Source organism: Hemicordylus capensis, chromosome 3 (genome assembly GCF_027244095.1).
Source record: "Hemicordylus capensis ecotype Gifberg chromosome 3, rHemCap1.1.pri, whole genome shotgun sequence".
Taxonomy (NCBI): Eukaryota; Metazoa; Chordata; class Lepidosauria; order Squamata; family Cordylidae; genus Hemicordylus; species Hemicordylus capensis.
In genome coordinates, this window is record NC_069659.1 from 125,269,718 (window position 1) to 125,296,099 (window position 26,382).

Sequence of the window (26,382 nt, forward strand, 5' to 3'; positions counted from 1 at the left end):
AGAGCCAGGCTCAGTCTGGCTCTAGTCTGAACCAGTTCGGGCCTGGCTCAGAGGAGGATTAAAAAATAAAAAAATAAGTCAGACTTACCACCATTACCAGGCTTGAGGGGGCGCTGTTGCGACCATAGAGGGGGTTTCCTCATGTCTCACTGCCAGCTTTCCCCAGTCATTTTTGGCCCATTCTGGGCCATTTTTGGCCCATGTACCTACCGGTGGTGGTGGCCATTCTGGAGGCTGCCACACATGCCCAATGGACCTCTGTGTGGCCTGGGTCATGATTGTGATCAGGTAACAGAGAAGCAATGAAAATATAAATTGTATGTACATCAGAAACAGGGTGGGAAACAGTGAACGTTTCAGGTGGGGGGCTTTGTTAAGTACGGCTCCCTTATAAAGTGAAAAAGGGATGATGATCTCGATATTTTGGACCAAAAGAAATAATCTGAATCTGAGCAGATTCTGTCTTCTTGGATGATGGAAAGAAGTGGAACAGTTCAAGACTTTCCAGCATGCATACTATGAGACGAGGGAAGGGAGTCTGATCTCAAGCGATGAATGGAAGAGGAATTTGATCTTGCCTTCAGTTCTTGCCTTGCAGATGAGGCTGATGAAAGTGATGGACTATCCTTGGTATCAAAAGAACAAACCACTCCTGTGCCAGAGAACCCAAGACTTAGGAGAAGTGTGTGTGACAGGAGACCACCTAAAAAACTTCAAGACTTTGTCACTAGATTTTAAATAAATTCTGGTTTTGCTTGTTATAAAGGGGAAGGATTTGTAATCTATCCAATACTCTATTCTATCTAGTAATCTTTTGCAGTTTGTTTGTTTGCACATTTGTTCCAGGGAGGATGCTGTAGAGAGAATGTGTGGGAGGAGTCAGAAAGGGAACGGAGGAGCAGAAAAATGGAGTTTTTGCTGAATAAATCTTTAGTTAACTTTACATATTTCCTTGTGCGTATGAAGGAAGCTGCTATAAAACACCTGTGCACACTGTTGCTTAATCATGTGTGGCAACAGTCAGTCTGAATAATTCCTCAGAACATGTGATTTTAAAACTTCTGTAAGGTAGCATGATAGCTGTGTGTTCACAGGGCTGAACCACTGTCCTGCATGGTGATGGTAGTGCAGATGTACACACCAGTGCTCTTCCCTCGCATGTTTAAATGGGCCAGTCAGTGTTGTCCTGCCATCAGCCATAAACATGGTTTTGAGCCTGCTGAAAGATCGCATTAGAAAATAGATAGATGGTTCTCTTTATCATGTCAACTCTGTGATCAACATTTTGTATAATATCTTGATCTTCATTTACTTTTGAGAGAGAAAAGTGATTAATGCTCAGATTTTAAAGAGAGAATCCTTTTTTTAAAAACATTTTTTCTAGAATTCGTACACATAGGTACAACACGGTGGCTGACATCTAAACTAAATGCTCACACTTTTAGAGTCTGCAAGGTGTGATTGGAGCCCTCTTTCAACTCCTCTTGTTCTCCTTTGCGAACAGCATTATGCAAGAGCCTTTAGACCCCAGAATGCTCCCCTGCACTCCAGAAGGGCTGTGCAAGAGCAGAAATTAGGGTCAGTGACATGTTTCCACTCTTGCACACTTGTGTGCCATCGAGTTGATTTTGACTCCTAGCGCCCACAGAGCCCTGTGGTTTTCTTTGGTAGAATACATTAGGGGTTTACCATTGCCAAGTGTGAGATGATGCCTTTCAGCATCTTCCTATATTGCTGCTGCCTGATATAGTACCAGCGGGGATTCAAACCAGCAAACTTCTGCTTGTTAGTCAAGCATTTCCCCACTGTGCCACTTAAGGTGGCTGGGAAGTCCTAGTACCCCTCTATTAAATACAAAATGGCTTTGCTGTTTGTAAAGCTCCAGAAATAATCTGACAGTTTATTCCAGACATGAGACAAACATCTTGCACTCCGTGGTCCAGCGGGGAAAAAGCAAACACAGAAGCTTCTACCCATGCAAGAATGTGCAACCTTCCCAAGCAGCTTTCTGCCTAGCAAGGAAACCAAACAAGGTCATGGCCTTGAAAACAAACCTACTACTGCAATACAGTACTGACTACTGAAAAATGTCTGCATTTGAGGCAATAGTAACACAAAATGTTTCTAACAAGCGAGCCCTTTTGGACAGAATTCAGTACTCTTCATAAGAATTTGCCCAAATTACACTCAAGTCTATTTGTCTCTGAGGAAAATATATCAAAGAAGCTAGAAACTCTGATGCCTATGGAAAATCTGCTACTATAATAGCAAAAAGGCAGGCAACAGTGGTCAGAACTTGCAATTTTAGTTATGTGCAATTCTGAATGCCTCAAGCATTAATCCAGTGTTGTGTGCCACACATATTAAACATATTGCACTATTAGTGGAGGCTGCTGGTACTCACCAGAGCATACAGAAGTCAATGAAATAAGCATTTACATAAGGCACGGGTACTCAAACCATACTACACCTAGTCCTTTCTGCTCTGCTGTTCCCTGACACTCAAAATTTATAGTCCCTGTGACATCACACTAGTGCCTATGATACTGTGCTTACTCAATCAGGCTCTAAGCATGTTTGTTGCTCTTCAGAAGGTTAGAGCTCAATCTCCTGGACCTGCCCACCTGTTGTCTAGCCTCAGTATCTCTGTTCAGAGAAGCATACACCTCACTTTGGAAGATCCTGCTATAAAGATCGTTCAGTTTATTATAAGGGTTTCTTTTACAAAGCTGAATTCTGAATTGTGAAGATAATTATAATTATCAGCTGACATGGCTAGAAGTTGTTCATGATATACAAATATTTTGTAGTGTGGAAGCATGGGGAGGTGGCGTGACTTAGCTGGCTGTTGGGCTGGCGCACTCCCATTGGGTTCATTCACTTTTGGGTGGACTCTCCCCCCTTCTACTCTGGGGGCTTTGCTGGTCATCCTTTTGGGGGCCAAGTAGAAATTTTTGCTCCTCACTTGATTGGCCTTTGTGGGGTGTATTTGCCTATTCTGCTCTGTTTTCCCATTATAGTTAGCCTAGTTAGATCACAGCTAGCAGGTGTAGTGCAGGGTGGGTCCAGAAATACTGGGTTTTTGCCATTGGTGAACACTCTTGTGCTAATAGATACAGGTGAGTGATACAGGTGGCTGCCTTCCTCCAGGCAGTCTTGGAGGAAACTGATTATCTAGATCTCCAACTGGGAATTGACAGAGGAAGTGTGACTCTGTTGGTCCTTTTGGACCTCTCAGCGGCTTTCGATACTATCAACCATAGTATCCCTCTGGAATGTCTGAGAGTGTTGGGGTGTGGGAGGCACTGTTCTACAGTGCTTCTTCTTCTACCTCTCAGACAGATTCCAGATGGTGTCGATTGGAGATTGTTGCTCTTCTAAATCTGAGCTGAAGTATGGTGTCACTCAGGGTTTTATACTCTCTCCAATGCTCTTTAACATCTACATGAAAACGCTGGGAGAGATCATCAGGGGATTTGGAGCGGGATCTTATCAGTATGCTGATGACACCCAGATCTACTTCTCCATGTCAACTTCTTCAGGAGATGGCATAACCTTTCTAAATGCCTTCCTTGAAGCAGTAATGGTAAACTGAGACTGAATCCAGATAAGATGGAGGTACTTATTGCACTGGGTCAGAACTCCAGAGACCATTTTGATCTTCCTGTTCTAGAGGGGGTCACACTTCTTCAAAAGGAACAGATTCACAGTCTGGATCCACATGTCTCCCTGGTATCTCAGGTTGAGGTGGTGGCCTGAGGGGCTTTCTATCAGCTTCGGCTGATATGCCAGCTGCGTCCATTTCTCTAGATGAATGACCTCAAAACAGTTTTACATCTATTGGTAATCTCCAGACTTGACTTCTGTAATGCACTCTATGTTGGGCTGCCTTTGTACGTAGTCTGGAAACTTGAGTTGGAACAGAATGCGGCAGCCAGGTTGGTCACTGGGTCATCTCGGAGAGACCACATCACTCCTTTGCTGATAGTTACACTGGCTGCCAATAGGTTTCTGGGCAAAACACAAAGTGCTACTTATAACTTATAAAGCCCTAAACGGCTTAGGCCCTGGGTATTTAAGAGAACGTTTTCTTCGTTATGAGCCCCACCGCCCATTGAGGTCATCTGGAGAGGTCCGTCTCCAGTTGCCACCAGCTTGGCTGGTGGCCACACAGGGACGTGCCTTCTTGGTTGCTGCCCCGAGACTGTGGAATGCGCTTCCTACTGAGATATGATCCTCCTAATCTCTGACAATTTTAAAAAAGCACTTGAAAACCCACCTCTTCACCCAAGCTTTCTCAGCTTTTTAAATTTTTTAGGTTTTAGTCTCTGATTTATTTTTAAATTGTTAAATTGTTTTAAGTTTTTGTATATGTTTTTAACTTGTTTTATGCTATTGTTAACCGCCCAGAGATGAAAGTTTGGGGCAGGGTACAAATTTGATGAATAAATAAATAATCACTCCTTAGAGTCTTCTCAGATGAGGGAATATGGTTGTACTCTAACCTGCATCAGAACTTCACACCCCTCAAAGGTTGTACAGTGTGTGTGGGAGGCGGGGGAGAGTGAGTGATGGGTTAGCAAGCAGGAGTAGGAATCAGCAGTGTGCTGATTACAAGCTCTGAGCCAGGGTGTGTCACCCAAAGGCTTGGGGAAGGACACTTCCTCTGACCTCTAGCCTAGCTTTGACCCGCATTGCATTATGATGGAGTTATTCAAAATCCATTTCATTATTTGCTTTACTAAAGTTGTGGCCCTTTCCCCAAATTCCTTTGTGTGGTGTGTTCATTATGTCATGCCTTGGATGTGGGGGCAATGTCCTATGTAGCTTGTTGCAAATGTAGTCTCACTATGCCCAGGTCCAGAGGGTGGCAACGCCTGGCATCATTTACCAGAGTCCCAAGAAATCACCTGCTAGAAATAGTGACCTACAGAACTGCTGTTCTTAAATGTATGGGATGTCAGAAAAAGTTGGAGCAACATGAGATAATTATTAGCTTCTGCACCCATCTTTTGGAAGTTAAGGGGTCTCCCTGAGGATGCCTTGTCTGGGAACCCCTCAGTTTCTGAAGCCAGCAGTGAGTTGTGCATTTTAGAGAAGGGGTAAATATTAGTGACTTACACTGATGCATCTTAATTTTTGAAACACCTCTGATGTTTCATCTTTCAGTCTTATGTGTTTACCCCGCTTACCCACTAAGCAGGTTGTACAACTTTGAAGGTTTGTGATTTTTTATTTGTGTCCGTTTAACAGTAATGCTGATTATTTAAAAGCTGAGCTCTTCCAGTGCTAAAATTATAGATGAATCACACAGATGACTGTTCAAGGTATGTTGCACAGGTACTGTGTTGACTAAATGTTCTTAAGTTGCGCCCACCATGAAAATAAAGTTGTTTACTGGTATGTTCATGCAACATGACAACCATGTTAAGGGATTTAATCACATGTTAGATTTCCCAGGATGGTTAGATGCCATAGTTAAATATGTTAATAAGCCTTTTCTGAACACTGTTTACAGTTTTTATGTTTAAATCAAGGCACTGTAGCTCATGCAGAGTATGAAAAGCAACTGCTGTCAAATCAGTTTGCATTAGAAGGCTTTTGAGCATTTTATAAGCATTGCAGCTTATTCCTGTTTACTTTGTGATGTGAGTTAAAACCTCTCAAGCATTCCTGCATAGAGGAATAGAAGGTGCACTTGAATGGTCATAGTGAAAACAAACCTTTTTTCTTTTCTTAGTAGCTTGCTTTAACACAGGTGTAGGCAATCTTGACTCTCTAGCTGTTGTTAAAGTACAGCTATCATCATCGCAGCCACAATTCTGGCTGGGGATGATGAGAGTTGTAGTTCACCAGCAGCGGGAGAGCCAAGGTTGCCTATTCCTGTTTTAACCTGTAAGTTAGTACTATGTTGTGGATGCATTGTATTTTTAAAAGAATAGCTGTAAAGTTAGCCAAAGATTTTGTGCACTAAATACTGTCCAAGAAAGGTAGTTGTGTTATGAACAAGTCTTTAGCTAATATTCTTCTGTTACGCTTTTGTTTTTATCTATAAGTTGTTGAGACTGAAGGAAATTTTTGACTTGGATGTATTGCTTTCTACTCTGGGTGGGAAATGGCATGGGAAAATGAATATGAATACGACAAATATTTATAAACCACTTTTCAACAAAAGTTCCCAAAGATATACAATGGCTCCCTGTCCCCAGAAGGCTCACAATATAAAAAAGAAACCTAAGATAGACACCAGCAACAACCACTGGAGGGTGCTGTGCCAAGGGATGGATAGGGCCAATTGCTCTCCCCGTGCTAAATAAAGAGGACCACCACTTTAAAAATATGCTTCTTTGCTCAGTTAGCAGGGGATAAGAATTCAGTTCTTATCAGTGCTGTCTGTTTCACATTCATGTCCTCTTTTGGACTCTCAGTATAGCTGTGGTTAAATAAATGACTCTACATTTTTAGGAATTAATGTGTGGGTGGAATGTAAGAAGAGTGTGCCTTTTTAAACCTTGTCATAAGTTTGCCTCAGGGAAAATTCTGCCTATGTTAATTTAAATTACCTTATTTTAGAAATCAGAATTTTGATATGCTTCATTTTATTATGAAGAGACTTGCATTTTGGGCAGTATGCAAATATGTTAAACAAATAAAATAAAATGTGTTAAATAAAATAAATTATAATTGCTGAATTAAATCCTTCATTTGGGATGGTAGTTCTTAAAAACAACATAATGCCCTGCTATACATTTCATGCACCAGCCAAGCTATTGTAAGAGCATTTGTGATAAAATTACAAAACTCGGTATGTTGCAAAGATACCCTGAGTCCTTTCTCATGATTGGGAGAAAGGGCTCAAAAGAGGGGAGGGGACGAAACCTCAAAATGCTTACCTCCCCCACAGACTACTCCCTGCCATTGCTGGGCAGTTTATCAAGACCTTGCACCCTTAACCCTGACTAAGTGGTGGGCTCCCTAAGCAGGTTCGCTGCCGCCAGGAGCCACATGGCTCTCGGCGGTTTACACAAGCATCAAAGATCTGGCTCAGGCAGCCAAGCCCGGTCTTCTCTATGCACGTGGACAGCCTCCTTGGGAATTAAGATAGGGTGGCATTCCTAATGTTCTCAGAAATAAGCCTTCCTAATATTTTTCAGAAGCAAGTCTCACAGCAATTTACTGCAGCTAAAAATACTTACCATGTGTTGTATTCGTAATGAGTAAGCAGAATTGAAATCAGTGAAACAAATTCAACATGAACAGGATAATTTGCCTTGTTAGATAATTGCTTCATTTGGGTCAGTATTGTCTACCAGTGGTTTGTGAGACTTCAGAGATTGCAAACTGAATCAGCCTAGTGGATCTGATTCCGCCTAGATGGAATTGAGATAGGATTAGGCCAAACTGATTTGGAACCACTTCAACTTCCCTCAGTTTGCCTGCTTTCCCATCTCCTCCCTATACCTTATTGGGCTGCAGGAGAGAGCAAGTGAGCAGGCAGCTGTGTTGCATGAGTACTCTTTCAAATGGAGCCTGAAGTGGATGTGTGTTTGATTTTAAAGCATGCAGCCATGGAAAAGGTCCAGGGTTCTTAGTAACTGCAGCTTTTCCCAGGTTTTTCCCATTTGGGTCAGGGAGCCATTGTATTTCTTTCTGTCTTTCTATGTCTTTGGGAACTTCTGAAAACCCCCACAAAAGACAACAATTCCCAGTGAATGATTGTTTCAAATCAGGCCAAGTCAAGTTGGCTTGCTCCCCCACTACCACCAAATAACTCATTTATTTGTTCATTTGTATTTATTTTCATTTGTATGCCACCCATCCTAAAATGGCTCGAGGAGGTTCACAATGAAAAATAAAGCGATTTAAAATATTATATTATAAATAAAAGATAAGTATTATGTTTTATTAATATAAAACATAAAATAAAAGCAGTTAAAATATTATCATAAAACTTGTTTAAAAACAATTAAAACCACTTAAATATTATTAAAACCCTGGCTGAAAAGATGAGTCTTTATGACTTTATTGAAGGCCTCCAAAGATGATAAACCTCTTATGCCCATGGGAAGCACATTCCATAGCCTAGGGGCAACATCTGAGAAGGCCTGATCCCAAGTTGCCACCAGATGAAGTGGTGGTACCCAAAGACTGACCTCTCCTGATGAACTTAATTGATGGTGGAGATCTTGCAGAGAAAGGCATCTTACATTAGTATCAGGTGGGCCTGAAAGCACTGAGGTTGTCTCTGAACATAAACTACCAAATTTTATACATCCCTATTGTCTATGCTGCTGACAGCAGCTCTCCAGGGATTGATAGGAGGCTTTTTCCCCTATGAGGAGATGCCAGATTTGAATCAGGTACCTTTTGCATGTAAAAGTTGCTGTACCACTAAGCTAGAGCCCTTCTCAAAGTGACTAACTTAGATACTATGAATTTCAATGGGAAAGGATATCCTAACTTCCATAGAATACAACCCCATGAGTCAGTTTCTTTCACTTATTTCGGATGACAACAGCAATGCTTTATTATTTTCAGCAACATAGGAAACCCTTGGTATAGAGCAAACTTGGTGCTTTTATCACAAAGTGCACTTTCTCCCACCTCAAGCTACTATAATAATATAGAAGTAGGAAACTTCCTGATGATTCATATAATTATATTGTAGTTTGTTGCTGTGCTTAAACTATCAAATTGGAGATTACAGGATTGGCAGGGCACTGCGGTATATTATATGCCTTTTTTCTTTTCTTTTTAAACTATCTTGCAGTTGGTTTTTAGAGTATGACAAGTTCTTCATTAGTTTTTGTTTTTAAGTAACTTCAGAAATGTGTGAAGCTGAGGAATAAGTTGGACTGATCAAAGCTGAAGGTATAATGAAGAAAAGTGAGCTCTTTGAACAACTGAAAATCATGTATACCTAACTAAAATCCTCTCATGCAGTCCTATACTTATGTACCTATACTATCCTTGTTAACATAATATTTGTAAAATGAAAAGATGCTCTGACACTTATAGCCAACCCATTAAAGGTGTGAGTAATGTAAGCAGTTATCAAGTATTTTGTGAGTTCCTAGGGAGTAATACAAATGGGTCTCTGTCATATAAGTGGTAAAGTATGAGAGCTGCCCCCCCCCCCACACACACACTAGGTAGAGTGCTGCATGTAGAGAGAGCATCCATCATTTGCTACATCTTTAATTATACTGAAGAATGGTTCTCTTTCCCCTTCCTCCCTTCCAACAAAGCACAGTTTTACACATACACACACACATACAGCATGTATGTTGCTTATACTGTAGTGGTGTGGAGGCCACTCTAAAGTAAGCTTTTCGTGAAGCAGCTCTGCATGCAGTTGTGGAGACACAGCAGTGATTCACCTGAACTGTATGCAGAGCATATGACTAGCTGCATGGAGCAGTTTCCCCAAAGCTTCATGATAAGTGATGATTATGTTACTGTTTGTATGAACTGGGTCTGACTCTTTTCAGGACTAGAAAATAGAGCATTGTGTGAAGAGATAACTTGGGAGCTCATATCACAATGTGTTATCTTGACTGCTTCAGAACATAGGAAGCTGCCATATAATGAGTCAGACCATTGGTCCATCTAGCTCAGTATTATCTACAGAGACTGGCAGCAGCTTTTCAAGGCTGCAGGCAGGAGTCTCTCTCTCAGCCCTATCCTGCAACTAGGAACCTCGATGCTCTTCCCAGAGCTGCCCTGTCCCCTAAGGGGAATATCTTACAGTGCTCACATTTAGTCTCCCATTCAAATGCAACCAGGGTGGACCTTGCTTAGCAAAGGAGACAGTTCATACTTGCTACCACAAGACCAGTTCCCAATTTATATGTGTACTTCCCCAAGTGATGATAAACCCCTTTGTGGTTAGGCACTCTAGTCACTTAGTCATATCTTGAGATGCATTTGCTCTGCTCACTCTCAACCCCGCTTTTATTGAGGAATTATTGCAACATAGTAAAAGTCAAGCTACCATAAAATGCTTGCCAAAATAGACTATATAAATTGCTATTTGTCTCTAGATCAGGGCTGCTCAACTTTGGCCCTCCTGCAGATGTTGGCCTACAGTTCCCATAATCCCAGGCTATTGGCCACTGTGGCTGGGGATTATGGGAGCTGAAGTTCAAAAACAGCTGGGGGGGCCTAAGTTGAGCAGGCCTGCTCTAGATAGTAATTGCCAGAGAGAGAGGCTCTTCACATGATTAGTGTGAAGAGCCGTAAGCGTGGTTGTGGGGAGAGTAGGTTCAACCCGCTCTCTCCGCAGATGATCACCAGCCCATTGCTGATTGGGTGGATCACCCACCCAGACGAGCGGTGGCTTCACTCGGGTGCTCTTGCGCCTGGCTGCGGCTCGTCCGACAGCTCCAGGGGCTAGGTGCAGGGAGGCACCGCTGCATGGTGCCCCCCCCCCCACCAAGCCCCAGTAACTTACCACGTGAGTGTGCAGTGCAGTCCTGGGATCTCCCCTCCCCTCTTTCCCTGAGTGTGTCCGCTGTGGCTGCAAGCAGCCACAGCAGTCACACGACCAAAAAAATTTGGGTTAGTGGAGCGCTTGCTCCGCTAACCTCGTTTAAGGGGAGGCATTTAGGCGGGCTTGCCGCTGGGAGCTGTGCAGCTCCCGTTGCTGTACACAGGAAGCAGAAACTGGGCTGGGCTCCCTTAGCCCAGTTTCTGCTGTTTGTGTGAATCTCCTCACAGAGAGAGAGAGACTCTGAGACTCAGACTAGCCCAGGCAAAGAACAGCTCAACATTTATCTTTTTTTTTGCACATTCCCTCTTATGGATTGTTTTTTGTAACATAATTTGGGCACTGCCTCCATAAGATGCTCTGACTCTCAGGAACATCAGTATAAAAAAGATGCAGTAACCTTTGAGTATCCACTGCCTTTCTGCATGCTTCCGGTTTTATTGGCACATCAATGATACCTTTCAAATTACAATCCATGTGTTTGGTTTGGTATGATTGCTTTAGCCATCAACTATCAGATTTATGATTGAACACCACCAGAATTGCTGTAGAATTTGAATGTTTTACATAATCGTGGAAAGATTATTAATAAATCTGGGAAGTTTAAAATTTAAAATTACAATAAACACATAAAGCTAACCAATCTGGTAAAATATTCAGTTTGTCAGCAGCACTGAAAATAAGCTTGTGTGTTTGTGTATGTGCACACATGAAGATAAAGCCACTCTGTATGAGGGATCTGCCCCAAAGTAAAAATCACAACACACACATACTCTAGAAGATATAATCTTCCTCACTTGGCCATGATTTGCTATAGTAAGAAGGCCAGATGTTAAGACATAAGAGCTCTTCTCATGATCAGTGAGAAGAGCTTGTGGGCTGTCTGCGGGGACGGAGGGTTGAACTTAACTTCCCCACATATGATTGGTTGTCAGTTCCTGGGCGGACATATCACCTGCCCAAACAAGCAGCGGTTTCCACTGCAGCTCCCAGGATCAAGATGCCAGAACACACCGCTGTGTGTTGCCCCATCTCCCGGCTCCTCCCTTCTGACTGAGTGTGCCCACTGGACACACAATCAAAAACATGAAGTTAAGGGAGCACTCACTCCCTTAACCTCATTTTAGAAGGAGGCTACTTTGGTGGGTTGGCCGTCGTGTAGCCACCAGGATTGGGTGCGATCCCAGTGGTTCACACAAGCATGCAGAACCAGGCTGGGCTCCCTTAGCCTGGTTTTGCACACTCGTGTGAATAGCCTCACTGGTAGGTAACTGAAGGCCCAAGAGGGCTAGTTCAGCTCCCCAATATAGGTATTGATCCTGGAGGCTACACCTCCGCAATATTATGAACAACAAATATTTATATCCCACTTCTCAACAAAACTTTCCAAAGTGGTTTATACAGGGAAATAATAAATTTAAAAAATGGATCCGTTTCCTCAAAGGGCTCACAATGTACCTTAACCTCTTCTCCCAAGCAGGGATATAACCAGAGAGCTCTTTATCTTTGATTTGTCAACAAGTCTGGTAATTCTGTCCAAAATTAAAAGTGTTACAATTTAGGAGCCAGACAGTGAACACTTGACAAAATTACGAGACTTATTGACAAAGTGTGTGTGTGAAAGTGAGTGGGCTAGGGGGGCAGTTTCTCTCTATCCCCTTTGCAGTAACATGCTTGGAACAGATACAGGGCAGCCTTCTTTAAATAGTTATTAAATGAAATTTTTATCTCTGAATATCCTAGTCTAGGCACCACAGTTAAATTTCTAGACACCATGACTCCTGGTGCCTGGGATTTGTCAAGCCTTGTTTTAACTGCCTTTCTAGCACTATGAAGAGGAGAGACTCTGGCAGAGTCCCGCATTTGTTACGCATCTCACCTGCTTTATAGACTTTATAGTGAAAAACTGAAGTGCCAAAAATATTGGCTCTAACCTCTGTTGCTCTTCACACTGGGGGAAAAGGGATAAAAAAGCCATTTTCCTGGGAATGAAACAGTGGGTAGAGCAGTGTTGCTGGCCCTTTCACCTTTGCCAGATTGGAAAAAAATGGTTCTTTATAAACATTTGTTGCTGACAAAGGTATCTAACAGCACAATCTTATACATGTTTACTGGTAAACAAGTCCTATTGTGTTGAATGGGGCTTACTTACCGCTTACTGTGTTTAGGGTTTCATCCTAAGCACTGAAGTGTGCAGGATTCAAACTTCTAAAGGAACATGTGCAGTTGAATACCTACTGGTTAGTTTGTCATGTTAACTTGCTGCTTATTTTTTACATCTTGACTACAAAGTGTTCTCGTTTGACATATTTTGTTCTTTAATTTTCAGGAACAGGTACTTTTGGGCGGGTTCATCTGGTGAAAGAGAAATCGGCCAAATGCTACTACGCGTTGAAAGTAATGAGCATCCCAGATGTCATTCGACTAAAGCAAGAACAGCATGTGCACAATGAAAAATCAGTTTTGAAAGAAGTTAATCATCCATTTCTGATCAGATTGTAAGTTTTTTTTCCCCTTTCAGGTTTTTTTTTTTTAAATAATGTTTAATTCTAGTTTTAAGTCTTGTGTCTGTTTCGAGTAATTCAAAGTATTTTGTGTGGCCAGTGTAACAACACTGTTCATATTAAAAAGAAAAAAGAACTATTGTAAGAATACTGAAAACATATTGATGAAGTACACCTAACATGATGTGGAAGTTGCATCTGTCCTTGATTTTTGTGCTCCCCCCACCCCCACCACCTCAGAGTAATTCATTGTCTGTTTCTTAAGGCACAGGTGTTCACATAGTGCACCACAGCTGACAAGGTTTTCAAGGAGTAATAGTAGGGAAACATGACCTTTATGCCATTGCTAGTGTCATATTGGTGAAACTTCCACCTTTGAAGTGGAATAATTGCTGTAATTAATGATTAATGTGGGACTCCTGCTTGGAAATATATATATACATACATACATACACACACACGCGCACGCACTCACTCTACCTTGGAGATGTCTGGTGACAGTGGCTTGTAATGTAGTGTTCCATGTAACAAGGAATCCCAGATGTTGTTGACTACAATTCCCAGAATCTTCGGCCAAAGGCCATTGCAGGTGGGGATTCTGGGAGCTGTAGTCAACAACATCTAGAAATTCTTGTTACAGGGAACACTTTTTGTATGTCCTACAGCATAACGCAGGCATGGCTGAACCACTTGCGCCACCTCAGGTTGTAACACAAGTGGCAACAGTGCAGTGTAAGAGAGCAGTACTAGAACTACTGACCTTTTGTGCAGCACTGTCGTTGCATGTGTTAGAGCCCGCAGTGCCATGGGTGGCCCTGCAACCCCTGTGTTTTGCTGCAGGATGTGTAATCCAGTGTGCTTACGGAACATAATAAAGGTGTATCTGGAATTTCCCTTTCCTTATTGACTGTAACTTATGTAAGTATCTCCCTTGTTAAGTTGTACTCTTTATTACTCTCTTGGCAGCCTTGTATTGTCAGTACTGTTGTGTTCATTTTGGGGGGATGAACAGGGCACAAGCATGAAACTGAATTTTTTGATAACTTTTAAAAAAAGCATGCCTGTGTTCTTGCATATGTTAAGCAAGTAATCCTGTGTAAGAGTTGGCTGTGTTTTGTATTGGCAAAAAATGTTTTAGGGTTTTGTTTTACAGGAAAAAATGTATCTGTTCTCAAAGGGCTTCAATAGTGATTGTTGTTCTTACTGGTGGACACAATGCTTTGAAAGCCTGCCTATTCCAATTCCCTGTGATTGAAACTGCATGAAATCTGTTCCTTATATATGCTTCATTGCTTGTTTTAAATACTTGTGGTAATGGGTGGAGTAAGGCACGCCACCGGAAATGTTAGCATTTCACAAGTTAAAGCAGATGGGGTGTGGGTATACATTGCACAAGCAATTGCAACATAACAAGATTACACCTTGATAAGATGAAGGGAAGGGAAGGAACACAGATGCTAAAAATAGCTCTTCCTGTATGATAGTATAGTCAAGTCTCCAGTTAGTTCATATCAGGACAAAAACTGGAAGAGTAAATATATATGTATAAGTATAGTGGCAAGAAAGAAAGTAGCGATGAGTGAGTGAAAAGTTATTTACTGGAATAATAATGTATTACTTGAAGTCCAGCCGCTTGCATTTTTGTGTTCTGGGTTGGTGTTTAAAGAAAGCTCTGTCCATTTAAGAAAATCAGCAAAGTCTCTGTTCTGTGTTTGTCACTCTGCATCATTTTATGATGATAGCTGATGGTGCAATTTTTCAATTTCCCATTAGTGTCATAGTTTTTTCTGAAATACAGTTGTATGAAAAACACCCAGTTACGGGCAGAAAGCTCTCTGAAAGAAGTAACTATTCCTACATCCTCTGTATAATATCAGATATAATGTGGGAAGATAACAAATTATCTTGATAGTGGTAACAGAGCATGGTCCCAGGATGTGGTGGAGCATTTTTCTTGCTTGAAAAACTTGTTACCCTTTAATAGTGGGGGAAGCAGTTTTTCACCTATAAGTAAATAGGCTGGCTCTGGAGGAACCAGCCCTTCCACCAGAGACGAAGGCTCCAACTCAGTGTTTGACATGATGTATTCTGTATAAAATAATCTGTATGTGAAGGTCTGATGTATCTTGCATGAGTTCAAGAGTTTGGTCTGGATAGTCCTTATGTCCCATGATGTTCCATGAAACAGAAATTGTATAATCAGTCTAATATCCTGTTTTTGAAGAACACTTACTTGATGCTTCAAAGGAATATTTGGGAAACCCATATACTGGGAAAACCTAATGTTTAAAATGGTGTGCTATGAGATGGGTTTGTGTAGTTTGACTGCATTTGAGATGGGTGTGTGTAGCTGACTGTTTAAGAGTACTTCTGAATTCTTAGGGACTTGTACCACTTCTCCTACCAGACAGTCTTCCTGGCTTAGCAGCATCAGTTACCTTCCAGTTGCACAAGCCCAGAGAACAAAACTTTTGTGCCCCATTGCTGGCATCTGGCCTGGCCCAGACCAGCCTGAAAGGTATCCAGAGCTGCCATTCATGCCTGTTTGCTCCAACTGATTTGTGCCTTTTGTAACTGTGTGGAGCAGTGATGTTTCTGCTCACCATTGTCACCTCCAGGAGTAAACCCCAGCTTTGGTGTTGGTGCTGTCACAAATAGTTTTGTATTTCTAGGGTCTCTTAAAACCGTAGTTATTGGAACAGTTGCCAATGCATAAATTAGCCATTAATATGTTAATTCAATAGAAAAGCTGCTGAAGTATGCTACACTATACAATTGGTTTGGATACTAGAAGTTTAGTTGGATGCTTGTATTGAAAGCAGGGTGGATTTGATTTAAATCAAACTGATTTAAATCATAATTTAAATCACTATTTAAATCACTAGCAGGGTGGATAAAAATCAATGATTTTTTAAAAAAATCAAAAAAATCAGATTTTTTTATTTAAATCGGATTTTTTTGATTTAAATCGGATTTTTTTTATTTTTTTTAAAAAAATCATTGATTATTATCCACCCTGCTAGTGATTTAAATCATGATTTAAATCGTGATTTAAATCATGATTTAAATCATGATTTAAATCAGTTTGATTTAAATCAAATCCACCCTGATTGAAAGCCCTTAAGGAAACTAACAAATTGCATTAATTTTATTAATAATTTATTCTCTTATTTAACTTATGTATATCTTTTATTACAGATTTTGGACTTATCATGATGAGCGCTTTCTATATATGTTGATGGAATATGTACCTGGGGGAGAACTTTTTAGCTATTTACGCAACATGGGACGCTTCAATAACAGCACTGGACTGTTTTACTCTGCAGAGATTATTTGTGCAATAGAATATCTCCATTCAAAAGAAATTGTTTACAGAGACTTAAAGCCAGAAAATATTTTATTGGACAGAGAGGGACATATCAAACTCACAGACTTTGGATTTGCTAAAAAGCTGGTTGATAGGTAAGCTTTTTTCCTACTGACTACTATTTGGTGGGTGGTGAGAGGGCAGAAGATGGATTTTGAGGACTTCGAAGGCGACACACCTGATTAAGAAATTTAAGTTGTACATGGAAAACCATTTATTTTCAGCTAAATTTAGGGCTGAATTTCACACATGCACCTCTGCTGCTTTGTCCCATCACACAATGAATTGTGGTTCATTTAAAAGTACTCAGTTCCTGGCAGAATAAGGGGATATGCAGTAAATGCGTTGTGATGTATGATCTGTGGTAAAAGATTGACATTTGCAAGACATCAGTTGATGCTGTCGTCATTGGGTTCATCTCTAGGACTGATTTCATGTTTTCTGTGGGGAAAGTAGTATACAGCTTGTTCACTACATATATTCTGATAAATGCCATAACATTTTGAAAGGAAGAGGTGTGTTAGTAAAAACACAGGCCATGGATGTGTTGGGCAGCCACAGCTTGCCCTGTCTTCCCTGCTCATGTTCACACATCAAGTATGCAGGTGTTCAATGGCAGATACTGTACAGTATATACTAATACATTTCCTAATGCACTGTAATTATAATCTTTAAAAAGTCATATGTTTTTGGATGTTTCTGTTGGCATCTCCCAGCACAGTCCTAGCACACTCTCTTGGGCCAGTTGTCCTAACCCAGGACTGCACAACTTCAGCCCTCCAACAGTTGTTGGACTAAAATTCCTATTATCCCTGACTGTTGGCTACTGTGGCTGGAGATGATGGGAGTTTTAGTCCAATAAGGACTAAAGTTGGAGGCTGGAAGTTGTACGGCCTTTTCTTACCAAACAGAGATAGGAACACAAACTGACTTGTATGTCACTTTGATGGCTGAACTTGGTTTGACTCTATTTGGAATCAGGTTAGTAATTTACAAGCTTTTTTTAGTAAGCCTTTGGGGGTGAATTCCCCTCCCCCGCCATGTTTAATACTGGTGTGTGCATGCAAATGGTGTTGCAGATGTACTTGATTGGACACATGTCCAGTTCTCTCTGGGAATTGTAAGCACCAGGCATGGTCGTCTTGGAAATTCATTCATAGCCTCTTGGAAACTCATTCACAGGTCATTTGGTCTGATAATAGGTACTCAGCAAGATTTGCTGAAGGGGGTAATGTACAGCTGCAAAGCACCTGGCTTTAGGTATCTGGTCTGCTGACTTTGCATGCCCAATCTTGTTTTACATTCAAAGGAGGAGACTAATGTTTGAAGGAAATGGCATTCTGTTTAAAGAGGAGATAGGAAGAGCAGTGTAGTTGCAAAGAGGAGGGATGGCAACAGAGGGCTCTGGCCCTTGGGGGGTGGGGGTGGAATTGCTGTCAAGCAATCATGGAGCTGGTTTTGTCAAGGCACCATGGTTAAATTTCCAGGCGTCATGGTGCCCTAAGAATGCCAAGTGCAAAACCCAGATGTTCAGTTTGCCTTGTTGAGCGAAAGTGGCATTTCACTTACTCTAAATTTTTAGCAAGCCAATATTTTTGCAGAAAGAACTAGTTGTATTCCTGGGATTAAACTGGATTGAGAAAGAAAAATAAATACGTAGGTTTTTGTCAAAGTATTCTTTTCTGTTGAGGGTATTTTGTAGTGGAGTGGCCTTCTCTGTTGCTGTTTGTCTCTCTGAAGTTGACTGTGCTACTGCAGAGAATTTTAAAGTTGTGGGGTTTTTTTTAAAGCCTTATTTGTGACTTCTGTACAACAGTTAATGTCTTAGCATAGTCTTACCTGGATGTCTGTATTTGGGCTTTTAATTTTTTATTAGGAAGAAAATAATACTACTTCCTTCCATAGTAAACTGCATTGCTTCTGATTACTAGGTTTATTTATTTATTGTTAAATTAGTTTTTATAGTAATGATAATATTACATCTTCATTATAATGTTGCTTTTGCTATCACTTTCTGGGAGCATAGTGCCAGCCCTGTAAAATGTTTGTTGTTTAAGTAGTTGATTTCTTTGATAACTTGTACATCCAGAGTTGATGATGATCCCCTATATGCTGCAAGAAGACAGCAGTGACTGTTCATTATGTGCAATAAGTATCTATTATATTAATTCTCCTGGGTGTGCCTTGGAATGTGCATCCTGGCACCCAGCTGATTGGCTGAGGCGCACCCAGGTGAATTGGCCCACTGGGCGGTCGCGGAGGCGAGGCGCAGCAGCGGCCCAGCCACGGCGGCGGTTGTGGCAGGTCCGGCCACAGAGGTGTGTCGGGCCTGGTAGCAGATGCGAGGCGGCAATGGCGGGCCCGGACACGGAGGCAAGGCAGCGGCGGGACTGGCCGCGGTGGCGGCACGTGGCCCAGTAGCCTGGGCCCGGCCGGAGACTGGGGCAGGTGGGGGGGGGCGTTAGCCAGCCCCAAAGAGTGCACAAATGCTCTGTGTTGGGGTCGACTAGTTTTTAAATTATTCAGTATAATTTTTTCCAGTAAAGTATTCTGCAGCTGTCCATCTACATCCGGACATGCCTGGAGGGTAACCATTGTTACGTTAGGATATGAAACCTATGACCATGATTTAGCCAGAGTTAATATGATAGTATTTAAAGTCCACTCAGTGACAGTTGAGCACAAGCTTAAATTAATGGGACTTAACTTTGGTTGTGTCATGGCCTGTGTGGGAAATCATGGGGACAATTCATCTAGATTTCTCAGCATTACCCATGATCAAAATCTAAACAGTCCATTGTTCTATCCCATTTCCACATACTGTAGTGGGTCTTCCGCAGAGCTTACTCATCTAAGTACTATCAGTGAGCTTGCAGGTCTTCTTTTATAAGCTTCAAAACTCTATTGCTTATACTTATGGCAACTGTTGAGCGAATAACTTGAAACTTGGTGTGCATGGTCTGCTTGATGGGATCTAGAAATGTGTCTAATTTCAAGGAATGCTGATAATTACCACTGTTATGACAAGTTTAAAACTGCTGAAAAATTGACACTTCAACCTTTTCTTGCCCAGATTCTATCTAGGCATATCATTGCTAAGGCATATCATTTGTCCTGGCAAAGTTATACAGGGTATGGCTGGTTTGACAATGAAGCTAGAGTTTGCTTTCAAATTTTAATAAAAATGACTGATGTTGGTTTGATGAGATTTGGATCAGCGGCTCAAAAGTTAAGGTTTTCACCGCCCTTAAAACCTATGGCTAGCAAGTCCTGGCAAATTATACAGGGTATGGCTGGTTTGACAATGAAGCTAGAGTTTGCTAGTAAGAGATTGGAAGGGAAGACAGCTAGTGAATTCTCTTGCAAGTGTAATGCCTGTTCTATTAGTTATGCCTGTTCTATTTGGCTTCCAGTGGCATCTGGTGGGCCACTGTGTGGAACAGGGTGCTGGACTAGATGGGTCTTGGGCCTGATCCAGCAGGGCTGTTCTTATGTTCTTATGGAATGTGAACTCTGGGGGATGATGGGGAGCAGAGACATGGAATGGACCCTTTGGGAAATCCAAGTGGGTAGTTGGAGCAGTGTGGGCCTTATTTTTTAATAAGCCTGACTGGGATTACAGCTTCCTTTTCTTCCACCTCCCCCATCATCTCTTATTGGTCAGGCCGAACAGCTTCCTCACACTTGTTCAGAATTACCTCAGTTGCCACTGTCCATACTGCCTATCCCCCACTGTCAGAATGCCGACAAGAAAAATGCACTTGACTTCAATGGCGTAGGCTACTTTAATTACACCTATTTTATATATTAAAACACCATTGAGGTGATTGATCTCAGTGAAATGTAGCCTATTTACTGCCTATTCACAAAGCTCTTCTTATATCACAATTTCTGGCTCACTGATTTATCTTTCCTATCTCCTAGACCTTGGCGGGTGGGGGAGAGGAGTGGTTAGTTTTACCATTGTTTTCCAGTCAGTGATCCTCACTATTTTTCAAGTGGGGGCCACTTTGGGGAAATATCTCCAATGTGAGGACCATTTCCTTCTTCCATGCAGTGCTGTGCTTTTCCCAGCACAGAGGGAGGGCATTTGTATCAGAGAGCCCTGTCAAGCCCCAGCATGTTGGAAGGTGGACACAGAGTGCTGGGAAGTGCAGTCCTTCCCGGCACCTTCTCCAAAGGGTTCTACAGCCAAAGTGCTAGGAAAGATGTCACTTTCTAACAATTTATGTGCTTCTTCCAAGATATTGTTGTACGTATTGTAGTGTGTTTTATTTTTAGTTGTACAACTATATCCCATTCTTTCTTCATGGAGACCAGGGGCAGTGTGCATGGTTATCTTTATCCTTTCAACAGCCTGTAAGGTAAGTTCGGCCGAGAGAGAAGTGATTGACCCAGAATCACCTACAGTGTTCCCTCTAAGAGGGATTCCCAGATGTTGACTATAACTCCCAGAATCCCTAACTGCAGTGGCTTTTGCTTGGCGATTCTGGGAGCTTCAGTCAACAACATCTGGGAATCACTCTTAGAGGGAACCCTGGTCACCTTGTGAGCTTCATGGCTGAATGGGGATTTAAATTTAGGTCTTCCCAGTCCTAATCCAGCCACTACAGCTCTGGTTCTATTACACCATTGTAAGAATCCAGTATAATCTAGAATAACCTACAAATGTTTTAAAAATATATAGAATATAATTCAGTTCACTGTATTATCTTATACAGTGATTATTAGAATCAACACTAAATATGACATTGGCAATTGAATTGCCAATACTGTAATGATTGATTTCCTTTTCAATCAAACCATGGAAATTAGATAGTTTAAAAAATCCTACTGAATTCAGACCAGAATCCAGGCTATCTCATTTTTGCTCAAGCTCCACAATGTCAGAAAATTGGAACTGAAAGCTGATTCCTTAAAAGATGTGCCACATGATCAGTAATGATGTTGTGCAGTGTTGCAAATCTTGCTCACTTACAACTTGCCTTGGATGCATCCACATTAGTGATGCTCACTAATCATATTTTGTGATTTGATTCAAGCTCAAATCAAATCACAAAATAACTGAATTGATTCATCAAAACAATGGTTGTTGCCAACTGTTTCGATGAATCAAATCAAAATGGGTTGGGTGGTAGGGCATGATAGGTGCTACCTATTACCCAACCCACAAAAGGAATGGGCAAGCAGGTGTTTTTAAAGACATTCTTATTCACCTTTCCCCAAGATCCCCATAGGATCCAATGGAGGTTTAGGGTAAGTTTAAACATTTTCTGAAAATCACCCGCTTGCACATTTCTTTGGTGGGTTACCTGGTAGGTAGGACCCAATTATGCCATATCTCCAAACCCTCTTTGGTGTCCCTAGGACCTACCCATAGGGAACAATTGGGTGTTTCAGCTTCCCCATTGTTCCCTTTGGCCGAAACAAGCAGAATGCTCAAATTTTGCAACTCTGCCTTGAAAAACACTGCAGAACAGAAATATACAGTCGCTCCCAACACGCAACACCACATTTTGCCAAACATACAGTCAAAAAATGGCCAAAGCACTGACCTAGAATCCACTGCCAGCCACAGTGCCTGCGCTGCAGTAACATCATTGGCACACGTTGCTCTCTCACATACAATTATGACTCCTTACGTTCCTAGCATTGCAACAGCTGCCTTAGGAGCACCTTTAGCAGCCAGCAAGCATAGTCATAAGCTCAACTAGAACAACATCTTCAGCCACATTTTGACTGAGTACACCTTGCAATGCAGAATGCAGTGCAGACCAGAGCAGTAATCACAGTTATCACCAAGAAATATTACACAGAGAGCTGCCACTATCCATTTCTCACCACAACACCATCTCACAAACAGGCCAAATTACAATTCAAGGATGGAAGGCAGGCACCCAAGTTTTGCCTTGGTCAATCTGAGATCCAGCAAAACCAGGTAGTTAACAGGAAGTATTAACACAGCAAACATACTAACTCAGTACTGAGAAAACCACAGAATAAAATCTTCCTTCCTTCTGTCCTGCCTACCAGAAAGAGACACGAAGACAGAGCAATGAAGGTCTGATAGATCTGTGGTTTGACAAGAAACAAAGCTTACACACTTACCATGATATCCCTGCCTGCCTGTGACTGGATAACACCATGGCCTCAGTTTGGTGCTGGCTCTTGATTGACAGTGTGAAGCATGGGTTGTGGCACCAGTTCATCATCTCATCATCAGTCTTGGCAGTGGCTAGGGATGTGCATGGAACCAGCAACTGCCGGTTCAAAGGTCGGGTAGGTGGGTATAACTTTAAGGACTGGGGAAGGTGCTCTTGCCTCCCCACCCACCAGTGCTGTTATAAAAACTGGTACCGCTGAGGTGGCAGCATACCTCCTTGCCATCCCATTATGTCTCAGGATGGAAGTGGCCACTGCGCAAGCACACATCACGACATCCACAGGGTAAGCTGCATTGTGTGGGGGTGACCATGAGTCATTCACACTTTATGGCCAGCTCAGGATAGCACAGCAAGGGGAAGCTGGCCTTCAGGAAGACTAGCCACTCCACCATGTCAGCATCCATGTGTGTGCAATGGGGTGTTACCACGCCCACCAGCCATGGAAAACATCCTTTTGCTCTGGACACTGGTTCACAGGAACAAGAGGAACCTTCCAGCAACCATCATCAAGTCTGGACATACTTGGCAATGCCCCAAACTGGATCAGCTCCATCTCCCAGCCTGCCACTGCCTCCTACAGGTACTGCAGCATACACTGCTCAGCACTGCTGCAGGGTTCAGTGGACTCCTCCCATACCCTAGGCAAGGTACCCCTTCATGAACCACCGTGAAACCACCAACTCACTGGACCCTGCCAGGGAAACCACACTGCTGGACCTGGAATGTGGTGATGCTGTGGCTAGGGGTGGACTGCGCACTAGCAGTAGGTGCTCCAGCATCCTCCTCCTGGTTGTGCCTCAGCCTTCTCTCCTCTGCTTGCCTAACTTCTGCAACCAGGAGCTTCCTCCAACTTAGCAGCTGGCCAGGGTGACTGCTTTGCCCTTCATCCTTGGGTCACATAAGCAGGACAAAACATGTGCTTCCAATGCACCCAAGGGTGTGCTGAGCCAATCCACCACTCCAGTGCTCAGCCAACCTGCCAAGATGATTGCTTCCCCAGTGGTCAGTGTGGTCTGAAGTTCACCCTTAGTCTTCTCGAGGAAAAGAGCAGCAAGCAACGCGTGGCTCAGCCTTGCTGTCTCAGCACACAAGCTGTTCGTGGCAACAAAGAACAGCTTGAGTGCCAAGACAACCTCAGAAAGCAGTACCCAGTTCTGGTTGGATAGGTTGCACACTTCCAAGCCATGCCTCCTTGCCAGGGTGTGGATGGCCACCTCTTGCTCCTTCAGGTGCTGGAGCAAGAGAAAGGTGGAGTTCTACCGGGTTGGGACCTTGAGGGATCACATGTTCGGGTAAGTGGAGCTCAGTTTGCCTCTCCTTGAGCATCTGCCTACCCTTTTCGTTCCAGTGGAGGAAAGCTGCTATCTTGTGGCACTTCTCCACAAGAGCAGTCTTGGCAGCAGCAGGATGACGCCTACCACCTGCAGCAGGGATGTCTCTCCTGGCTGCAACCCCAGAAGGGCCAAGTGCATCTTGCATGACCAGGTTCAGAGTGTGCGTCACACAACAAATGGACACAAACTGAGCATGCACGGCTGCCTTAGTTACGTTGGCAGCATTATCTGTGACCATGAACCCTTGGTGAAGATTTGGCTGCCTGGACAGCCATCCCCCCACCAGGTGAACCATAGTTGCTGACAGCTTAACTGCTGTGTGGTCAGTGTCTAAGCACCTCCACATGCAGCACAGCCCACCGATGCTTTGCTGATTGGGACGTTATGGCCACCCCACCAGTAGCAGATGTCCTGTCTCAATCCTGCCCCCACCAGTGAGACATGAAAGCAGCATGCCTTCCATTGAGACTGATCCACAGTGAACTGTACGTTGGAGTTGGGCACCGCTGTACGCAGCAGCCCCAACACTTCCTCCCTGCACACCCAGAAAGGGCACCACCCACCTGCTGAATGTGGTGCATGAAGGGGATGTTGTGGGGGCAAACAATCGGAACAGCTGACACAAGCCGGCATTCACCACCTGGAATGGCTGTGCTCAGCTCCTCAGTGGCCCGTGTGATGAGATGAGGCTCTGGGTGACCAGATAGCTTTGCCACCAATTCCACCCAATGTGCAGGCAATTTCCCATGCTTAGGAGCAGGAGGAGGTTCCTTGCTGCTAGTTGAGGATACACCAGGCCTATTGCTGCATGGAACCCCCAGGTGATGATGTTGCATATGCAACAGCATCCCCTCTGTCCTAAGACGCTTGGGTTCCTTACCCCTTGTGTCCTGCAGTGGAGGCAGACAGCATGGTGTGGGTCAAAAGGGCAGTGCTCAAGGTAGTTGCACACGATGCTGCTCTTGGTCTGGGACCGTCTTGGTGGTGGTGGTACTGGGGCTGCTGTTTCATTATGGAGGCTGCCACCACCGCCACCACCACCACCACCCTCCATCTGTGGCTGAGAAGGTCTAGGAACACTGGAATGACTTCATTCTGCTCCTTCTCAGTCACAGATGGGGTGGAGGGAGTTGCACTGCCAACAGGGATAGGGGAAAATGGACAGAGTGATCTGGCTGGATTAGCAGCCAATATCAACATCTTCTCCTCTGTTACCATAAGAAAGAGAGCTTCTTCCCTGTCAGGGGAGGAGCTCCCCCACACTTCCACCTCAGCCTCCACATGCAGCTGCGCTGCAGGGCCAAACTCCTCTGGATAGGACAGCCTGTGCGCAACCACATCAGTGGCAAAGGCAATTCAGTAAGTAGGCACTTCTTGTTGTCACTCACCACAACCAGGAGCATCACCCCTCCCTCTGTCTGCCACTCTGCTCCTACTACTCCTAGGAATATTTATATACCGCTCTTCAACCCAAGTTCACAGAGCTGTTTTTAAAGAAAAATACATAAATAACATGGTCCCTGACCCCAAAGGGCTCACAATCTAAAAAGAAACATAAGGCAGTCACCAGTAACAGCCACTGGAGGTATGCTCTGCTGGGGCTGGATAGGGCCAGTTGCTCTCCCCCTACTAAATATAAGAGAATTACCACTTTGAAAGGTGTCTCTTTGCTCAGTTAGCACAGGCTCTGCTTTGCACCCTCCCGGATATCTTGGGTTTTTTAAAAAATTAAGCCCTAACTGATGGGGGATAAGTGCCTCTAAGGGGGTTTGGGCCCAGGGGTGGTCTATTTATGCTTGTGTGCCACACACAGCACTATCTATAGCACTGTGGTACACCCACAGAAGCTAGAAAAATTAAATCCTTCCAAATAAATAAGGTCTATTTGGGGTACGGGGTGATGGTGTTGTTATGAGAGGGCCAAACAACAGTAGGGCAAGTCCAAGAGAAAGGAAGGCAAAGAAGGGCAGGAGATTACCATGGCCTCTCTAACCCAAACCCACTCCTCCTGCCCTACAGTCCTACTAGTACCTAATCTCCCTTTCCCAGACTAGGCCCCCTTTAAAGAAAGACAGCAGCCACTCTGTGTCTCCATTCGCTGCTAGGGCAGGCAGACCTAGCTCACAATCTCTCTGCTCTCAGTGCTGCTGCAGTCTCTCTCTGTCTCTGAAGTACTCTTCTCCCCTGAGGCACAAAATCTAATGGCTCTCTCTGCCTCCAAGCAAGCCCTTATATACATCTTGAAACTCCCTCCTTTGGCCTCCCCCGTCGCTCCCTCCCCCAAGCCAATGGGGGCAGAGTTTCCCATGTCATCACTTGATTTGAAAGATAAAAGCCAACTGAGGTGATCTCAAGCCAATCAGAAGCCAGTGCCACTAAATCAATCAGGAGTTGAAAAACATGGAGACAAAATGGCATCTCCTAAGCAAATGGTGTGAATGTATTCATGATTAATCTGGGGCGATTCGATTCACAGTCAAATCAGCCTCTTCATTTCAGGGGCGGTTTGTTTCACAAATGAATC

General features: G+C 43.2%; 1 protein-coding gene across 1 annotated transcript in view; it reads left to right on the forward strand.

Annotated features, from left to right (window-relative positions):
• The window catches only part of PRKX (protein kinase cAMP-dependent X-linked catalytic subunit), an 86,503-nt gene that overhangs the window by 32,909 nt on the left and 27,212 nt on the right, over positions 1-26,382 (forward strand). Inside the window, exons 2-3 of the mRNA XM_053311911.1 lie at positions 12,819-12,987; positions 16,192-16,455. Of these exons, the coding sequence (XP_053167886.1) occupies positions 12,819-12,987; positions 16,192-16,455 (433 nt within the window). The remainder of the gene's footprint in view (positions 1-12,818; positions 12,988-16,191; positions 16,456-26,382) is intronic.